The following is a 22,782-nucleotide window of genomic DNA, read 5'->3' on the forward strand; positions in this document are numbered from 1 at the left end:
CAATTAATCTACTCGTTAAGTCTCTCCGCTTAATGATTACTACAGTTAAGAAAGGATTAACGAAACAATAATTCAAAAACAATCTTACACTAGGAAAAACAATATTGAAATTGGAAACATTATTTTGTGCTATCAATTTTTCAATCAATTTTCAATTAATAAACAAAACTGTTTGAAACTTTGTTGAAGTTTAGTACACACCTTAGTTTTTGGCACCCTTATTACACACGTTCGATCATTCGTGTCCTGGATAAATATTCATCACTTTTACAAATATACATATATAAATTATTAAATGATTTTTACATATATTTTGACATCTTTAAAAAATATTTGTACAGCTATATATTCATAACAAATTGCAGATAAATTGTTATAACTAAATATAGTTAACAAAATGAGAAAAATGCACTGTTTTATATAAAAATGTAAAACTTTGAAACAAAAATATTTAAAGGAAAAATATAGTTTAATATCTTAAAATTAATATGTCAAATTACAAAAAAAATAGTTCAAATGTCAGTTGTCTAAAATGTTTAGTTATTGAGTAACTTGAAAATGATGTTTTTTTAATATGCATGAATGGCTATAAATTGAAGATATATTATATTTATATTTTAAACAATGCATGTTATTATTGCTATTGTATTAAAAAAAACTTATAATTTATTAAGAAAATGTTCTTTATAACATTACTGACAATATATTGTAATATATAATATTACTGACAACATTTTGCACAGTTACCAAAAATCATGTTTATTAAGGGCTAATATGTTATTCTAAGGTTAATTCTTTTTTTAATAATTTGAGAAATATTTCCGCAAAACAACCAAGAATTAATTCAAAATAAAGAAAAAACAATTTTTTTAGTTACAAAAAATGTACACTCTGTACACATCATCATGTTCATCATTTGTAACTCAAAGGTGAACTTCGGAGTTATATACCAGTTAAAGGATACGCACGAATTGAGGCCAGCAATGCACAAAACTTGTTCTTTAGATGCCAAACTTTTTTTAGTAATAGAAAAGAGGCCGATATTTTATCAAATGCTCTTAGTATTTCAAAGAAAAGAAATGCACACGAATGACTCAAAGATGTGTATTAAGAGTTAAATATAAAAACTGAAACGAATAATTCAACAATTCGAGGTCCCCTATAGTAAAGTGAATTATTCTGATCAGCATATAATATGAATTATTTTGTCGTCAGTTGCAGAATATCCCTGAGTCGTATCACAATTTTGGATACAAATTCTTGAAGAATCGGCTGTCGCGCTTTGCCAACGTCCATCACTTCCTCATGATTTGCTTCGTAGTGATCTTCGTAATCGGTAACACATTGGTTAGTGATTAAACTGAATGTGAACACGGTGAGATCGCAATGCCGGGCGGTGATCACCTCATGAACCGTGGACATGCCTAAATAATAATCACGCGTGTTATTACACATGAAACTGTTTATACATAGAGAGAAAATATATAATGTAAAGAAATATAATTTAAACACAAATAAATATAGATGCAGTTCGTAATGTGCAAGGAAGAATAAAGTGTAAACAAAATGAAGGAAACCTTACTGAAAAAAATCATCTCACAGTTGCATGATGAAATCATGTAATCAAAACACACAAAATCATAATAAATTGTTCCAAATCAGTACGTGATTATAAAATTATGTATTTTAAAAAATTACATGATATGTTTTTTTTTTCTATTTCTATCATTCAATTCTTTAAAATATAAAAATAATTCGACAACCATAAAATCACATGATGGATAAAATTATTTGTAATATCATATAATTTTTTAAATTCATCATTTAAAAAAAATCACATACTAATTTGGAACAATCCATTACGCGATTTACATGTTTTAATTACATAATTTCATCATGTAATATTGTGACATGATTTTTTTTTTAGTAGAGAAGAATCACAAAACTAATAGAAGTCACTATCTAATTGTTATACATGTAATGAAATTATTATATAAAATAAAAAATTATTATCTTCTTAATTATCAATAATTATATACATATACTTAAAAATATCTATATATAATACTTTCAACTGCGATTCAAAATAATCTATAAAATTTTTCATAATTTTTGTTATTTTAAAATCTGTATAATATATATCTTTATATAAACCAGTTTTTAAAGCAATTTAACACTTTTGTGAAAGAATTAATTTCGTCATAAAGGTCATTCCCCGTTATCTCACGTTCAGTTCATTCTATTTTAATTACGCCATCACGTCATACAGATAAATGGATGCATAATTGCAAAGTAAGTTAACTATATCACAAGCTGTTTTTACAAAAACAAAAATTTAATTGCTTATCTATAAATCAGCATACATGTAATATATTAAATCAAACATTATTACAACAATAATAATTAATGTTTCTAATAGTAGATTTTGTATTGTATTGATAATTATTGATATTTTTATTTGTTTAGAGTATTAAGTGTCATAGTGATAAGAAAATCGGTATAATTCTATACTTTTCGATTTAAATATAAATAAATATATTATATAATACGCTTCTTCAATAAAATTAATCATTTTATCCTCAGTAGAGTCATATGCTAAACTGCATATTTAGAATTTTAAAGTAAAATATTTCAGCAAACATGCATTGACAGTATAATCGTTAGTTATAATTTTCCCATCGACAATATTTATAACTATCCAGCAAACATAGAATATAATATTTATATAATTGTATACATATAATTGTTATATGTAGTACATAATTATTATATAATTATTATAATTGTTATAACGTTATAATTATTATTATTCTGTTCTTACTGATTGTGAGTATTATGTGTTACAATTATATAATTATATCGTTGAATTATAACTAACTATTACGTTGTTATGTTTATTAGTTGCTGTTTGATGGGATTAATATTGTCTACACTTTCTACAAATATTAGCATCTTTACAGTCTTCTATAAATGCAGGTTGTAAAGTATCAAGATAACAAACATCTTGAGGTGTATTTTAACCAGGATTGACAAACGTTACTTTGTCGTTACTTTCTATAGTAAACAATTTGATAACGATGTTGCAATTTTTTTATGACGGTAACACAAACTAACTAAACGCTAAGGTTGTGCTAAGGTTAGAAAACTCACTTTGAAAAGTAATTTGTCATCATTATGCGTTACTTATTAAAAAAAGTAATAAATAACGCGTAACATTACTCATTACAAGTAACGCGAGTAAAAAAGTAACGCGTTATAAATTAATGGAAAAAGGAGTTATTTTTTTCAATAACAAATGACTTTTTCAACCTACATAAGTAACGATTGATTTTTTTTAACTCTGATGTTATCATTACCGTCATAAAAAATTCACAATGTTATTATCAAATCGTTATATTATAACAATGATCAAAAGTAACGGTTCTGTAAAAATCGGTAAAAAGATCTTTTAGCTGTTGCTATTACAGTCCGATGATAATAAAGGTTACAAACAGGAATTTGCTAAAATTATAACTTCCTGGAAATATTCTAAAAAGATTTACCATAAAGAAAAAAAACAGCTTTTAATACTTGCATTGAGGTATAAACTGTTACACATAGTTGCAATAAAAATAAATGTAAAAAAGTCCTTAAACATTTTCAAAACGTTTTTATAAATTGCTTGTCATTTAATATGTATAAAATAACAAACAAATATTTTTCCTGTATTTAATAATTTGGGAATAAAAAGATTAAAAATATTAGTGATAATAATTACAAACAAATAATGTATGTTTAATACGCTCGATTAATTAAAAAAAATTAAATGACGTACCAACCGCATCGACACCGATCATTCGCAACATTTTCAACTCTGCCACTGTCTCAAAATTAGGTCCACCCAAACACGTGTAAACCCCCTTATGTACAATATCGCCAATGCCCATTTCTTCAGCTACTTGTCTACCGATCTCCATCAATGTGGCGTTATAGGCTTTATTCATAGGCGGAAATCGAGGCCCAAACCTGAGAAATGAAGAAACAAATGTATTAAAAACAAAAGACTTAAATTAATAAATAATAAATAATAATTGAATAAAATAAAATTCTTGATTTTTATTTACTAAATAAATATTTCAGATGTTTATTTTATTTACTTTTCTTTCTAAAAAAAAAAGAAATAATACATTTTTTCGATTTGTAAGTAAAAATATTATTATATGTTAACTTAAGTATATCGTATACGTATATTAGCAAAGAAATTTACATAGAATACAAATCCTACCTATCATCATTTGGTCCTTGAAGCGGATTGTTGCCGGCAAAACCCATCATATTCACATGATCCTTTACTATCATGATATCACCTACTTTGTAGGTGGGATTTAGACCGCCGGCCGCGTTCGTAGCAATTAAATGTGTCACACCCACCAGCTTCATCACTCTTACTGGCATGGCACACTACAAATAACCGCCTTTATCATTTCAATAAACATGTTTTACATTTGTTTTATCTAGAATAAGATCAGGAGACACGGTAGTGTCTCGGATGTCAAGTCAGTCACTGCGATTAGACTCCCGAGACCGGACCGTGTATTGCAATTACTGAAGTCAATTATACCTTCCAAAGTGGATAACCTTCGTAATAATGAAATCTGCCTTGCATGCACATGACTGGTACACCTTGAAGATAACCAAAGACCATCTGACCGGTATGTCCTTTTACCGTAGATATTGGAAAATGTGGGATTTCTTCATAGGGGAAGCATTGCTTGTCCACGAGGGATTCCGCGATCGAACCTGGACACAACTCGTTTTGCTCATATGATCCTGTTTAGGAATAAACAAAGCTATGATAGGATAAACCGTCACCCGGAATTCCCGCAAAGCCGTTTAGCATTGTTTAAAGCAACATACACACACTCACATAAACTGTTGTTAATCCCATCTTAATTTTATCTTCAATTAATCTTTTCAGGAACCTTATTATATAGAAAAATTATTATTAGACGTTATCAGAAAAATTTGAGAAAAATGATTTCTATTCTTTTTAAATTCAAAGAATAGAACAAGCAATAAGTAATATTGTGTTACTCTGGTATTCAAAAAATCTATGAAGATCTTCTAATATACCTATCTTGAATTATTCCTCTTTTTTGAGACCATAATTATTCTTGAAAAAAAGTAAATTAATTTGTTTGTGAAAAATTTCAAGCACTTTATAATAACTTTATATTATGACGCGCGCGAGCAAGCTTGCATAATCAAATATGGCTATTCATACTTTGATCGCAATTTGCTTTCTTAGCATAATTAAAAGTTATTAGGTCACAAATGTAAACAGGATCAAAATCAGCTGTGATTTTAGCGTGTCAAATGGTATATGCAATTTAATGCTAAGCGATATTCGAACGATATTTTATCGTGAAATCAAGACGCAATAGTAGAAGTATACAATACATACATATAAGCATAAGCGTAGAATCATAATTAGGCAAACATAGTTAATTTTGTAGTAATATTCAAAAGATATTGTGCAAATAATAGCATACACAAATGCCAAAGACATTACATTTCGAAATCGTTTATTATGATTTTATATCACAAAAAATTTATCTTTTTAACTACAATCTATAAGCACAAACCTTCGATAAATTAGCTTTGCAAAAGCACCGTACATAATATAAAGAAAATTATATATAAATTTAGAATATTGTGTATATTCTTGTGATTTTTATAAAAATTCTTGAATAATGTCAAATTAATTAATGTCTTACCAAAATTATATATTTTATTAAATCTCATATCGTTACTACTATATACAAGCGTGGCGACTCTATACTAATTAAATTTAAAATGAATATCTAAGATTCATAAATTTTCGAATACTTGAATCCACAAAGAATCTTGTTACATATTACGACGTTATCGATTATGCAATTATTGATTTTGCAATGATTAATTAATTGACTTATGTCAGTAATAAATAAATAAATATTATTTAATTTATACAATTATAAACGAATCGTGTATATATACATATAAATAAAGTATAAGAAAAAAATGTACACATATAATACTTTTAATTACTAACCCATTCCCGAACCGCATATAATCCCTATTTTCGGTCTAATCTTGATGCGATTCAATAAATATTGTGCTGATTCCTGTAATGTTTCGAAAGTATACCTGAAAGATACAATAATATATGTTATATTTAATATAATAAATATTAGATTTAATGATTTGCTTTAAAAGCTTCAATTCGAACTTGAAAACATTGGCATTAAAATTCTCAATCTAATTGTAAGTTTCGAAGTTTCAAACCTTTGAAACTTAAAAATTTCGAAACTTTAATCTTATTATATTTCAATCTTACAAGCTTCGAAAAATCAAAATTATACAATTATTAATTTAATATAGCTAACAGTAACAAATATATTTTCATAAAAAATATACAAATATATTTACATTCGAAAAATTCAAATATTTTCAATATATTTTTCCAAGTTTCGAAGCTTCAAAGGCATTTTAAACTTCAAAAAAGTAGAAGTTAATTTCGAAAATTCAAATTCTTTCAAAACTTCAAATTTTTCAAGTTGTCAAAAGTAATAACTCTGCAATAAATATGAATACATAAAAATGTTTAACATAGATATTTGCTCGATTTTGAATTGTTCCATATTAAATCTTTATTATTTTTACACAATTGAAAATTTAAGATAAATGAAATGTTGAAATGTATACATATAATCGTAATTTCGTTAACTTTCTAATATTCAGTCTTATTCAACTTTTGATCTTTGCTCTTATTATAAATCAATCAATATAGACAAGCTGGGAGATAATAGAATTGCGAAATAACTCTCCCGCGATCGAACATGGCCAATCGCCTTCTCTCTGCATATTACAGAGACATATTAAAGCGTACTACTCAACAGCTTAGTACTGATTAAGCACTCGTCGTACCCGTTGCTTTAGCTTACACGATCGCGCAGCTGTATTAAACGTCCCATCATAATTGCATGTAATTGCGTTTCTAGGTTTTACGGTAATGACAACTATGGAGACCAACCATCACCATGGATAATTCATATAGTAGTTTTAAAAGTTGAATATTGCAAGTATGATTACTATGACGAGTTTATATAAAGAAAAGTCTCCTATTATGAGATAGGCGCCTAATATGAAATAACGACGTTTCCGCTAAACTAATAAACACTATCTATTATGGTTCCACCATGAATTTATTATTCTTGAATTGAAAACTATTTAGTGAAAAATTCATTATTAGATTATGCCAGTAATCGTTGCACAAAAAGATTTTAGAATTTGGATGTCTTCAGGTTTTATTGAAATAAGCTTTTAAACCTTATTTATTATTTAATAAGTAAATATTTGGCAATAAATTCTTCATGTGATGATAGGGTAAGAATAATAGAAAAATACGTGATATATTGAATTGCTTAATTGTAGAAGTTAGATTTAATGATCGTAAAATCATAAAATTTAATGATCGTAAAATCATAAGGCGTGGAAATCGTAATATGAGATACCCAAAGTATTTCTAATATGAAATAACCTATGCTTCTATGTCATAGTGAAAATCGTTGCTAAAGTATAAAAGTTATTGTACAATAATAAAAAGAATAATCGGGATGAATATCGAGTGTCTGTTTCTTCAGTGCTTGGTTCTAACTACCTGACACGTCAGCTAGGTACAATACATCGCATACTCATTTTGTACTGGCTATTTATTTGTATTGTATTTTAGAAATATTAAATAAAGTTTTTTAATTGCAATACACTGATGTACTTTGCATTTTATTATCGATTTCTCAGGACATCTCATATTAGGAGCACAATTTTTTGACTGTGCGATTTGATCACTTTTTAATAATTTATAAAAAAATAAAATTTGAATTAAATTTTACATGACATTGTTTAAAACTTATTAAATTCTCTTCAAAATGACCTATTATTTTTTTTAAATTCTGCCCATAGATTTCTAGCATTTGCCCAAAATGAACTCGGTATCTTATAATAGGTGTTTTTGTTCTAATATTTTATCATAATTAGTGCAGTAGAAGGCAACGCGCGTTATTATATTTTCTTAGTTCACACACACACACACACACATTAAAGTTGTAATAATATAAATACAATAGTATTAATGAAATGGGTCAAAATTTCTTATTGAGTTATATAAGATTTGTAATAAACATTTTATTATCGTCAATTTACAAAACATAAGTTTTCCAAAATCCAGGGTTGGGTAGTGTTAAGTTAAAAAGATAAAAATTAAGTTAAGAAGTTAATTAATTTTAACTTAATTTAGTTATAATTTAGACTCTTAATTTTTTAATTTTATTTAGTTACATTTTATATCCGCAATTATTAATTTTTTATTTAATTTTTTTGAAGTTAAGTCTCAGATATAATATGCGGTAATAGCGATAGCTTAAAATGAGGTGAAAATTACAAAAGTGAGCGAATTCACTAGGTGTTGACCAATGAAATTATAAATATTCTAGTTAGAATTTGCTGACTTTTGTAATTTTCACCTCATTTCAAATTACACAATCGACTCCCAGATTTCAATTTGTCAGAAACCATGTATTTTAGTGTATCTAGTTTTTGATAGGTTGAAATCTATTATTCCCCTTATTATTAAAATATAACACATCAATATCATCTTCGATTCATGTGGGCTCATTGATCGGCTGTTCAATGCAGGACTCATTTCCGATAACTTGCGAGAAAAGATGTCCGACAAAAATTTCAAAATGGCTTTATTACTTATATTTAATAAGTATATGTGAATAAAATATTCAAACAGTATATATAATAGTCTATGTAAACAGTGTATATATGAACATGTAAATAGAATATAGAGTATTTTCTAAATAAAGTATATATTTGTCATTTCCGTTATTTGTAAGACTGAAATCCTAAAATCATGAAATAAAAAAATATAAGAAAACAAATTTAACTTTTAACTTTTCAATCACAATACTTTTTTTTTATTAATTTAACTTTTAATTGATTTCATTACAAATTAACTTGTATTTTAATTTTTTTAAATTAAATTTTCAAGATTGTTAACTTTGACTTAACTTAAGAAAAAGGTAACTTATCCAACCCTGCCAAAATCAGTTATTTTTAATGTGTACCTCGGAAATAAATTAGACTTGAAAATCTTTATACGGAAATATATTATTTTGGCAAAGCTATAAACGATTAAACACACATAAAATAAAATTAGTGTGCTCAGGGCATATTAATTATGCATACACGTTCATGAATACTGTTCCATTCACTCTATTAATTTTCATAGATCAATTAATATTGATCTTGATCTCACATCAAGTTTAAATTAAACAAAAACTTGTTTCTCAACTTGTTACATAAATACTGCGCAGATTATAACAACTATTTTAAATTAAAATAAAATTTATATTCATTTATATACATTTGAATTCATTTATACTTATCCATTTACATCATACATATTAATTATTCCTTATAAAGAAGTTTCGAACAGAAAGACCTGATTTTTTCCGGGTTCAATTCTAAATAAAATAACGAGCTTAACAAATTCAGAAACAAGTTCCATCGTGCAATAAGAATCAATAATATTTAATCTATGAAATAATCAGTTATAATCTATGAGTTAATAGAATGAATGTAACAGTATACACAAACGTATGCGTAATTACGACCCTGAGCTCACTAATTTTATTTATTTTGATGCAAATGTGCATTTAATCATGTATAACGTAATGCAATAATAAGATTTCTGTAAATAAAGATTTTCAAGTTTAATTAATTTAAAATAACTTTAGGAAGCTTATGTAAAAATTAAAATGTTTACTACAAATCTTGTGTAATTGAATAAAAAATTTTGACCTACTGTTTTATTAGTAACATTGTTAAAATTGAAATTAATATAATTTTAATATAATTGTAAATATATTTGAAAAACATATTGTGTGTGTATGTGTGCGTGTGTGTGTAAAAGTATATAAGCAGATGAGTATGTGAATTAAGAAAAAATGATGCATATCTTAATCGCATACTCCTCTCAATCTCAGAACCTAAACAAACAATAGGGTACGTCTGATAAGAATTGCCTATATGATTCTTAGCGCCTGAACAGGAAACAACTAGACATGCCTGACAAGAAGTGCCTGATATAACCTAAATCCCTAATAGGTCCTGAATAGGGGCCCGAATAGACTCTGTGATAACAACGTGATCTTTTGGCCTCATCAGATTACTGTCGGAATATTGCGTTACACTCCTGATATATTAGAATTAAAGATAATCTGCTAGGGGCCTTAATCGCATCACGATTCAATTTCTACTCAGGTTGTTGCCTTCTATTGCAGCAATTATGATAAAATATTAAATATTAATAAAAAAATATACAAGATTAAGATAAATAGCTATATCGTGCTTTGCACATTCTCATTTCAAATTACTTTATACACAATTTCACAGTTTTTCTCAAAGATTCTAATCTTTTGAATATTCCTTGATTTATGAATTTTTAAATTAATCTCGGAAAATTGTTAAATACTTTAAGATTTTTCCAATATAAAATTTTTACATTTTTTTTTTACATTGGATAGTTGAACGTTTTAGACTTGATCTTTTATCTTAAATTTTATCCTAAAAAATTTCGTAATGTATTGTATTTTAAAATTATGAACGTAAAAACGTTTAAAAACGTATTAAAATGGTCAAATGGCCGCAAGTTTAAATTATTACATTCGAGTTGTTATTATATGTGCGCGCTCGTTCACTTCAATTCATTGAAATTTTGCGTGTACATTTGGATACGCGCGTGTGTGCGCATACACGATAGATGGGTTTTGCGTGAATCTAGCATACACGGTGTAAAAAGAGAAAAGAAAGTACAGACAAAATAGTATATTTATTATAAGTATATCTACAAGTACACATTAAATTATTTATGATTGTGAAAATGTGTCTTGTGAAAATGTGTCGTTTTATTATAAAAAAAGAAATTATATTTTTAAAAGTTGAAGAACATTCTTCAGCTTTTTCTTTGTGCCTATCCTTAAACATTATATTAAGGCAAAAAAACTTGTACTTTATTCTTTTTTGTTACTTCTTCTTGTTGTTAATATTTCATTTATAATATTATTATTATTACATTTACTATTTGTTAGATGTATAGTATGACTCACTTAGAATCTGTCTCTTTAATCCATCCTATGTGTGTGTGCGAACGTATCTATACTACATTGAACAATACTTAAAAATGTAAAAATTGTGTGGTTTGCAAAGGAAATTTTTCCGATATCTGACCATAGCAAATGGCTGTATCACCGTCAACAGAAAAAAGAATAGTCGAACTATAATGTGTCATTCGCGATCAATATCTATAATAGTTATTCAAGGTAAATGGATTGAGTATCCGTATCTAATTTTCTCCTTGAACAAGGGTACACGTGCAAATACGATGAATAATAAATCTTATATAATAGATCGAAAACAACTTTTTGATTTGGCTAATATCTATACATTCTGTTTTTTAATTAGCGTTAAACATCAATCTTTAAAAAACTTTTATTAGACCTTAGAATACATAAAGAGTATCCACATATCTTATTATAAATTAAAATATTCGAGTGCCGATCGGTATAGTATACATATTATGTGTAAAACCCTTACATAATTTTTAATACTATATTTAATTCTATATTTGCATCTTTTTGTTTCTCGAGCAATTATATGTTTTTTCTACACATTGTTTAATCCATAAATAAAAATCTTGAAATGGCTTACAACTTTTTCCTGAGCACCATGTATATTCACGCGTTTCGCATACGCATGTTCCGATATATGATTTATAATACTTGAAGCTTATGTTACGCATTTAACTTAAATCTGCTACTATTTGAGCTTGTCAGTAGTTTAGCAGGTAGTAATCGCATCGTTTTGTACTAGTTTCAGAGCAAAATTACATCGAATTATAGTGAGCGCGCGAGCGCGCCCGGAATACTTCGTTCATTCGATTTGCACTGTGTTTGAGAAGTAAAATTGACTCTAATTTTACAATATTGATTGCTAGTCAGTAGCCAGCAATAGTAAATATCATTTATACATTTTAGTTTATAAATTCTTTTAATAAAATTTTCTATTTCATGCTGAACAGCATTATAGTAAATGTAAAATTTAAAAAGGAATTTATTTATTATCTAGTTAATTTCAAGGAAACTCAATAAGGTTTTAATTTGCAAATTAGTTACAAAAATATTCAAGATTAAATATTATCAAAATTAAAAAGATACTAAAATATACATATATATGTATATACATTAAAGACTTTTCATATAAAGTTTCTATAAAACATCTCTGGCTGTTTTTAAAAATACCTTTTTAAGTATCTTGTGAATTTTAATGTCTAAGACATGTATTAGAAATTCCATAAGAAATAATTTAAATAAAACTTACGTATGTTGTGCATCCTTTACGTTTGTTTGCAGCACATCGTTATTAGTCAACCGTTTGACAGCCGGGAAGCTATCGTGACCATTGACGGTTTTCGCAAATGGCATTTTCAATCAATAACAAGCTAATAGAATAAGCTAGATTACTTACAATCGAAAAGTGACAATTGATAAAAATAAAAAAACAACAAGTTAACAACTAATCGATCAATCCACATATACATATATCGCGCGCTCACGACAAGTGCCTGGCATGACTTTCGTGAGTCTATTTTATAGAGGAGTTCAAATGCGAGTCAAAAAAAAATGTGAGCACGAATAAGTCTGCCAATCATCTTGGACACGCACAAGCGCACCGACCAATCGGCGAACATACCATCTGTGGCGCACGCGGGTGCTTGCGTAGTACGAGGACAAGAGTAGGGAGGAGTATGTGATGATAACCCGTTACAGAACAAGTGGTCCAATTATTGTTATTTGTTTCGACAACGACGTTGACGTCGGCGAAGCGCGAAATCTAGCGCGGCACAATATCAGAATAATATTTCAGTTGACGAACAAACTGATCAAGTTTATCTCGATGAATATATAAATGCGCGCTTGGGGGTATTTTTTAATTATTGTCAAATAATACTTAAAGAAATAAAAACACATTTAAAGAGAAATAAACAAGATCTACATTAAAATATCCATCTAGCTAAAAATCAATTTATTATAGTTATAGTGCAAATATATTATAATATTAGTAATTATATATGTATAACGAGTTTATAATTATAGATTTTAAAATTTATTTGCTATTTATAATTTTGAAAATGATAATTAATTAATTTTTTAATTAAATAAGATTAATAATTTTTTAATTGAATAAGAATTTAGTAGATATCGATAGATAAACTCAAAAGTGAATTAAAATAAATATTTTTAATTCAGTTACATGTATTTTTCAATTTATTTCTAAACTAACATATTTATTATCTTTGTTTCATTTCTTTTTTCAATTTCTATATCATAAAAGAGATTTTACAAAAATTCTTCTTTATTAAAATCCAAAGCAGATAGAATAAAGAGTAGGTAAAACATGATTCGTAATTTTCTTTCGATCATCAAACATTTAATTCGACTACTGGTTCTTGCCAGAGAATGAATAAGCATGAATAAGCAAACACAAATAAAAGTACGTAATATTCTCGAGATATTATTAAATAAATTGCTTTGCTTTCGAATAACGACGCATGCTTCCAAGAATATGTCCGTCTGTTCATACCTTTAGCAAATTTATAGTAAATAAAATAAAATAAAATTATTAGAGAACTGTTCCTCCATTTTAACTATAAGAAAATATATTGACTATACTGAAGATAGCCCGAAAAGAAGCTGAATACATGCTAAATAAATTGATGTTATCTATCATAATTTTGAATTATCTCTACACTGTTTACCGCGCCAGAACTCTCATTAGCCCTTTTTTTTTGTATTTTATTGGCAAATAAAATTAAATTTTACATTGTCCAATATTACTATATAATTAACTGCCTTAAATCCAAATCTCTATTTATTACAGAATAGATCTAGTTTTCTTTTTATTTTTTTTTTGTCATATAATCGTAAACAAATTTGAATGTTTTTTGTCGGCAAGAATTTTTGACAGGAGATTAAAATTTTCCTAATAAATGTTTCTAACAAAATCTACTAACAAAACAAATTAGAAAAGCATATAAAATTGTTAATCGGTTCTTATTTAATTACATTTTTGAATTTATTTTCCAAATAAATTGTTACTGTCTTCAACAATACCATAATCTATATTATAATCTATTCTTAATCTAAAATCATCTCGCTCGACCGAAGTCATTAAAATAAATATTTTCTTTATCACTGTAATAATTCAGAGCAGAATTTTTAGAATGTCTTGCTACATAAATCAATGTTGAGGTGAAAACTTTGCATATATCTAATTAGAGCATAAAATCATTAAGCACAGCGCTGCATTGTATAGATAAGATAAGAAAGTGACACAACAAAAGTAAATGTAAATTATGTTAAGATAATACCTGTAATATATATAGTAGCATTTTCATATATGCTATGTATATAGATTGATGCTCTCTCTCAAGAAAGGTCATTAGATTTGATTCTCTTTTGCCAGAGATACCTTCAAAAATTGGTCAAAAATTTGTTCCGCGTGCACCACACTATTAGAGATGTGGTGAAAAATTTTTAATCTCATAGCAAAAATCGAAGGCAACTGTGATCTGCGTGTATATTTACACAATAATCATTCATGTAATATTTTCATATGTACTCAAGTAGAACAATAACGTTTACAATGTTTAGGAATGATTACTTTTGCTTTAAAACCATTTAAGGTTATTTTAAAAAAATAACTTTAAAAATTTTTTAGGAATGGTTAAATAATCATTGTATAAACGTTTTAAAATTATTGTTTTATAAGATAAAATATAAATGAAAAGAATAAGTGAGTGGTAAAGGATCGCATTGGAATTATATATCATTTTAATGAAATAAAGACTGAATTTATATATCATTTTAATGAAATAAAGACTGAATTTGTCAAATTACAATGCCTAGCTATAGCAGATTATTGCACAAATTACTTGCGATACTCAATGGCCGCTGTTTCATTTGTACATTTTTGTTGTATAAATGTGTGCAGGACAGAGAGGTCCTCGGATCTCTCTATCCTACAACCAATCGATAGACTTAAAAATTGTATGACAAAAAGGCATAAATGAAATTGCACTCTTTTGATATATCCTGTATTTGCAGCTACGCGCTCTAATTACAATATTTGTCTCTTTGAGAAAGACCAATCAGCGTTTTTCTAACCGCCCCTTCATTAGCTGTTACGTGAAAATTTGTAATCATATTTAGGTAATTTTTCGATCATATAGAGGAGACTGGGACAAGTTGTTACAATTTTTGATTAGCAATTTTTATTAATGTATACATTTAAATTAATAAATACCTATGCATTACTTTAAGTACATCTTTAACTAGATAGTCAATTTTTTCTGATTTGTATCTATGTCTTCTGATGTATCTATGTTTTCTGATTTGTATCTTTGAATACTGAAAATTAAGATTTTCTATCAGTAGATAAATTGTGACAACTTACTCCATTGTGGAGCAAGTTGTTAGAATATTACTTAAAATATATATATATTAGGTGCGCAACTAAGTTCTCGCTGTTATTTTGATGAAAATGCCATCAAAATAACAGCGAGAACTTAGTTGCGTACCTAATATATATATATATAAGCAAATTCAAGATTACAATAAAATCAAAATACTTCACGTTTTATTTTATAAAACAATAATTTTAAAACGTTTATACAAGTATTACATGAAATACTTCACAGGAAATATTTATTTTATAATATAAAATTTAAAAAATATATTATTACAATATTTTTTTCTTTAATTAGTTATTAAAGTTAATGTTGGAAAGTCATAAAATTAATATTAAATGCTGCTTTTCTCACAGGTGACCATCTTTAATTTCCTTTGTCACTGTCGCCACGTTCGCATACTATTATAAAAATGGGTTATATAGATGTTGTAAAAATGTTAGCTAAATGTTTGTAGGTAAATGTTTTAAAATGGTTCTTTTACAGTAAAAAAGATGTATTTTATATTAGTTTTTATATCAGTTTCATAAACATTTAATTAATCGTTATTTTTAACGTTTTCTACAGACACTTATAATGTTATTATGTTAAATTAAAAACGTTTATTTGTAACTGTTATGGAAAAACGTTTTTTCAACATTTTTGTTTTACTTGGGTAATGTATGATATATCCAATCCAATCTCCTCTTTTACAAAAATAATAATATTATAACGTATATATTTACATAAAATTATATATATATAGTATGTACATAATTTTATTAATAATTTTATTAAATCTATCACAAAAAACATAAACTAAAAATTTCTAAATCACGTTTAAGAAAAGAACAATTTAAAAATTAATAGATTTAAATATACTAAAAATAAAAATATATATTTAGTATATGAATAAGTAGATTAATTTTTATTGTATAATAATTATATGTTGCAACTATAATTTAACATAAATTAATCTTTGAGTGAAATAATGAAGTGTTAATCATAAAAATTCACAGCAGTAGAATACATAGAGTTAACTCTCTCTCTCTATATACATACACTGCGAGTTATCTATAGATAATAATTTTAATTAATCGAGATTAATTTATCGAGAGAGTCAATTTCTTCTATAATCCATATATCATATTTGTGAGAAATAATATTTGGAATAGTATTTGGAATTTTCCGATTAAAAAACAATTCAAGTGATAAATATCAAATATTTAAAATATTAAAATTTTGCAAACCTAAATAAGTTAGACGTATGTATATATTTAAACAATTCAAATCTGATTTAACAATCGCTATATTGCTCTTATCTAAATTTCCTTTGACATTTTTGAAATTGTTTAAAAGATCAGATCTTATTTGGATAATTTGCAAATTGATTAAGTGATTCATTATACATATATTTTGTTTATAAATGAGTTATCCAAATTTAAAACTTGACGATTTTATATGATATTATTATTTAGTTTGTACATAATATTTATTATTTATTATTGAGAGCAATACATAAAACCCGCACATATTAAATCAATTGAAAAAAATGAATGACATTTATGTTTTAAATTATTCTATGCGTTTAACTATTGTTTAAATAATTTATAAAATCAATTCTTATTTGTAAATTCTAATTTTTGTTTTTTCAACAAACAATCGAATCAAGCTTTCAGATTATTGAATATAATTCAAAATTGTAGATAGTTGAAATTTTTTTTCTTTTGTAGTTTGGAATATTAATTTTAATAAAATATATTTTTCCTTAGTTTCTTACTAATATTAAGTTAAACTTGTGTTGAATTTTTATATTAAAAGTTTGAATTTTTATTAAAGGTGTATTTCTCTCATTTTGTTGGCTGTACAAATTAATTATGATACACAATATCTCATAACACTGAAAAGACAATACATTGTTTTTGCTCTTATTGTACATTGTTCTAATTCTAACAGACTTCCTGCGATAGATATTTCATTTTTTACTGAACTAACTTCGTTTTTACCTTAAAGAACAAAATTCAATTGCGTGCATTCATTCTTCAATTTTATATTAAATATATTAAAGGACATATTTCAAATTATTTAATGATTGACGACATTATCTATTATCATGCAACGACTGTCTCCAAGCTATAATATAACTGCAAACAAGATTTCAATCGGTTAATGTTATCACTGTTTGTTAGAAAGAGCGAAGTATAAATTTTATATTATGTTCTGTTTTTATCGTTTATAATATTCTATATGTTAACATTGATAATGATCCAACATCAACGCGATCGAAACATCTGTTTGTTAGCACATTGTATTAAATCTTAACTAAAGGATATAATTGTTTTTCTTTATTTATGTTCCAATACTTATGTTACTTACATTTTACATGAACTATATAATTGAATAATTTTTTGGCTCATAGTCCTATTTCTTTCTTGTTTTTTTATATTTATTTTTTTTATAATTATAATATTTATATACAATTTTTTTTATATATTTTGTAAATACTTTCTGAAGATATTAAAGTACGTATATGTAAAAATCATTTAATTTTTATATACTTATAAAGTGATGAAATTAATCCGGTACATGAAAGACTCATCGTGCAATAAAGGACTGGAAAATCGAGTGTGTTATGAGTAAAAAATTTAATTAGACTGTTTATTAACTTATATAACATTATTTAAAAAAAAACACGCTAGAGTAAATTTATTTAGTAAATCTCGTGGTATCAACTATATATGTACTTTGTTATGGCACAATCCTTCTTTTTCAAAATCAGCGATATTGTACATTGCTAAAAACAAATTAACTCGAATCGAATTAACTGTTGTATTTGGCGATTGCAAAGCATCAATTGACGACAGTGCCATATTATGTACACGTTGTGCTCCTAAATTTATTACAGCTCATGATAAGTTACTGGGGGTCAGCAGATAAAGCGAAACTCCAACGAATCGCGGATCGTACTCGGGTCGGGATTGATGATCTTACTTTGCTTTCGGCCTTCTTTTTCTTCTTTTTTATGACTCTCATTCAGTCAGTCTCCTAGATTGATTTAACCAGTAATAATCAAATTTAATAAACACAAAATTATATATATAATATATTGTGTGTGTGTGTGTGTGTGTGTACAAATGCGTGCGTGTACATACAGGGTGTCCTTTTCTATAAAGATGATAATATTTAAGTAAAAAATTATTCAAGCAATATTTAGCAATTTTTAGTAATTAATATCTTGTTAACTATTGTGAAAATTGCAAAATATTAGAGGACTTTTCGACTCAGTTTATTCCGCTCTATCTACACAAAGGCAAAAACTGGCAAAAACTTTCGGGGCATCCTGTATATCAAGAAAATATTTAAATATCGATTATGTCACAAAAGTCGATTAAAGTTTCATCAAAAACCTTAAAAAAATTTCCCATACTCGGCTATTTTGATGCAACTATCGCTTTCGGTATTTCATAATGACGACACGACGTTTATATTATGTTTATCTGCTGATTGCGATAGAACATACATTGCGACAAATCATCCGGAATTGATTTTTTAAACAACATTCTAAACAACAAGTTTTGAAAATCTTGGCGTATTCACAATATCTACACATACATACACACGTAATTTTCTAAATAGTTTAATTCTACACAGTAAAAAAATTTGTATATTTGTGTTGGAAACAGTTCACTCACGTTCTTGTTAAAATTTTGTGTTGAATTTTTAACATATTTGAGTGTTAATTTAACATAATGTGATTATGTTAAATAACAGAAGTTATTTAAAGATTTTTTGTGAAATTGATATTCAATGTTTCTTAGTGTCAAAACACAATTTATGAACAAGTGAACAAGTAACACAAAAATAATGTATTTTGAAACATAAATTTTAAAACAAATGAATAAAATACGTTTAATTTAACATATCATATCTAAATGTTAATTTTCTGAAAAAAATATATGCTCTCACGATTTTTTTACTAACTATCAATGTTATCTTTCTTTGTATTTATTTTCTTACATAATATTTGTGTTATCTTCTAACATATTCTTGTGTAAAATTAATTCAAAAATTTGAGTGGACCGTTTGGGAAATGCGGTATTTATGTTAAATTCAACATTTTTTGTACAATTGTTTCATCATGATGCAGAAGACAAAGAATATTTCAGATTATTACCAATATAATCACTGAACAACTGCATGTATAATTGTACGACATCGATCAGTTATCGAACGACTATTAGTCGATATTTCGGTCCAGAATTGATCGATAGTGATTTTATTATATAAACAGATTGTTATTATAGATATTATATAACAGATTGTTGCATGTATCGGATGTTCCATGCTTACGAGTGCGTTCCGAGTTACACATGGAGCACATCATTTGTTCTTGTTGTTCACCAAATGATAAAAAACGATATATCATGCGCTTCATGCGTAATTCGGAATGTATCCTATATGAAAATAAAATATTCTTTTATGGAATATACTTTTATTCTAGCAACGTTACTTATGAGAGATCTGGATTCATTTTGGCTAACTTCTAATGTATATGTATATACAACATAAACAAATTCACAGACTGTTAAAGATTTATATTTTTTTGTGTGAAATAATTCTGGCAAAAATAAAAATCAGAACATAAGTCGAATGTTAGGGAAGAGTAACAGAAAGCAAAGCTTCTAACAAGGGAAGTTACATTTTTATTAATATATTGGGTCATCTAAAAAGTATCCGCGGTTTTTTGTCACTAGATGGTGTTGATAATCAACACCATCTAGTAATAAATAACCGCGGATACTTTTTAGATGACCCAATATCTATATACAGGGTGCGTCACCAAAATCCGGACAAATCGAACAATTCCTTGTCGTGGCAGCCTCAGAGAGCCTCTTTAATGTGTACGATTTGTATCGAAGGTCCTCCTCGGCAATTCGACGCATTGTTGGCTCGCTTACACCAACAATCGATGCTAATTTTCGCAACGATTGCCTTGGGTCATCCGAAATCAGCGTTTGAGCCCTTTCAACGACTGCAGGGATCCTCGCGGTGCGTTCTTTCGAGTGACTCTTCCTCGCTGGCATACTGGAACCTTCGTTGAACTGTTCTAAATCCGTATATTTTGCCACAACGTCATAAACAGTGGATCTCGGGTATCCAAAGAACCGAATTATTTCCATTGCTGAGCGCCCGGCGCGAAGGTCTTTGATGATCGCGGCTCTTCGATTATACTCCGCACTTGGTTTCAACATCGCGGCCATTTTGAGAATATGACTGTTTACTAGAAGCATCAGGCTTTCTTGGACGCCAATAACAATCTCTGGCGGAAGCACAGTATAGCGGAAAATTTGAATTGAAATTTGTCCGGATTTTGGTGACGCACTCTGTATATATATTATTATATGTTTTCAATAAATTGAAATTTGAAAAGTTGAAAATATTTAATTGTAAATTTTATTATATACTATAATATAAAGTAGAAAAATTAGAAATGAATTGGAACCCACCAATGGAATCGAGACCCAAGTTGTCCTTTCTCTTTTACTTATGTATATTACTCATATGTAAAAAAATCCAAAAAATAAAAATATTTACAAAAAAACTTTCATTTAACCCTTCACGGTTACACTGAGTCAAAATGACCCGAGCATCGTCTTTCACATTAAATTCTAAAACCTCCCTGCCTTCGAAAGAGCGCTTATCTGCCATCTACTGGAGATTTGAAGTTTTAATAGAGATGCTTAGCTTTTTAATCAGACTGTTAATAAGCATCTAGCAGCCATTCGCGTAAAGCGTTTTTTTCTCGAGTCAAAATATTAGCAAGTGTGACCAACGCGTCGTTTTAGTTAATAAATTTATGATATATATTTTTACATTAAATTACAACAATAAGCAAAATGTGGCTTGTATCCTTCAAATAAAGATAAAAGAAACGACTAGGAAAGAATATCCAGGTATATATAACCTATGTGTGATAAACACACTCTCTAAATCTGAATCAATGGATAATCTACTGAAGTGACATACTTACAAATAAGTACGCTAAAAGAAAATGGAAATTCTTCAAACAAATTCAAGATGAAAACTTTTATATGACTACATTCAAAATAGCTTATAATTAGTTTCTAAGATACAGGGTGTCAAAATATTTATTTCTTTTTTTCTAAAAATTTCGGAAATTATTTGAGTTAGTTTGATGAAACTTTAAACATTTCTAAAGTCTTATCAAAATAATTTGAATGGTTTAAAAAGTTTTTAGAAAAAAACGAAATTTTTCCTTTAACTTTGACACCCTGTAAATCAAGTCGTTTTGGAGATATGGTCGCATAGTCTTTATCTTGAATTTGTTTGTATAAAGCATCATTCTTTAAAATCTTTTAGCCTTTTAGGATACATTCCGTACATTATCTTTATCTGCACTTTAAATAAAAGTGTTATCTTTTTTTAAGTTAAAACTGGATATACGTTTTTTCAAATTATCTGTAATAATATACGCCCCATTTCGAATGAATTAGAGATGTAAAAATCGAATTTCTCGCTAAATCTAATTTCGCATCTAATATTCTCGTTTAATAAATAAAATTTTTGTTTAAGTTATAGGACGTTTGACATAAAAGAGTGTCTGTAAAAATCGAAACCAAACTTATTAATATGTGTGTTAATGAGGTCGAACAGGTGAAAAAGTTATATTATAAATTTGTGTCTAAAAGTGCTTTATTAAAGTTTTTAAAAATTGTAAAATGATATATGTTTATACTTTTTATATTATAATTGTGCAAATCTGTTTTTTGTCAATGAAATTAATTATAAAATAGAAGAGTTAATAAAATAAATTTCTTACAATTATAAAGTGTTAAGATTCTATTACATCAGTTAGTTTTAATGAATTACCATTATGGTTGGAAAATGTAAAAAGCGGAAAGTTAATTAGAAGAAACAATTTTGTGTGTATATAGGGTGTCCCAGAATAACCGCCAAATATTTCGTGTGCTGTTAGAGCGGACTAAACTAAGTCGAAAAGTTCTGTATCATTTTGCAATTTTTACAATAGTGTATTATTGCAATAACATATATTTTACAACAAGATATTAATTATCCTGGTGAAAATTGCAGACAGAAAACGCATTCTGTTCGTTTCTGTCTGTTTTACTATGCGTTTATTCAACTGCATTTACGAACAGATACGGATA

At 27.1% G+C, this 22,782-nt stretch overlaps 1 protein-coding gene across 2 annotated transcripts; it reads right to left on the reverse strand.

Annotated features, from left to right (window-relative positions):
• Window positions 1-119: 119 nt before the first annotated feature.
• On the reverse strand, window positions 120-12,734 carry LOC105152966 (purine nucleoside phosphorylase). Of its 2 annotated transcripts, none has more exons than XM_011067546.2 (6): window positions 12,466-12,734; window positions 6,074-6,168; window positions 4,601-4,779; window positions 4,265-4,440; window positions 3,815-4,005; window positions 120-1,424 (listed from the first exon to the last, which is right to left on the reverse strand). In XM_011067546.2, exons 1-6 carry the CDS (start codon window positions 12,567-12,569, stop codon window positions 1,201-1,203), a joined length of 969 nt encoding a protein of 322 aa, XP_011065848.1. In that variant the 5' UTR covers window positions 12,570-12,734; the 3' UTR covers window positions 120-1,200. The 2 variants fall into 2 exon arrangements, with proteins under 2 accessions (XP_011065848.1, XP_011065847.1); XM_011067545.2 differs by having other exon boundaries at window positions 4,601-4,809.
• Between the last annotated feature and the right edge of the window lie 10,048 nt (window positions 12,735-22,782).

This window comes from Acromyrmex echinatior, chromosome 17 (assembly GCF_024713525.1).
Source record: "Acromyrmex echinatior isolate Ae372 chromosome 17, ASM2471352v2, whole genome shotgun sequence".
Classification (NCBI taxonomy): Eukaryota; Metazoa; Arthropoda; class Insecta; order Hymenoptera; family Formicidae; genus Acromyrmex; species Acromyrmex echinatior.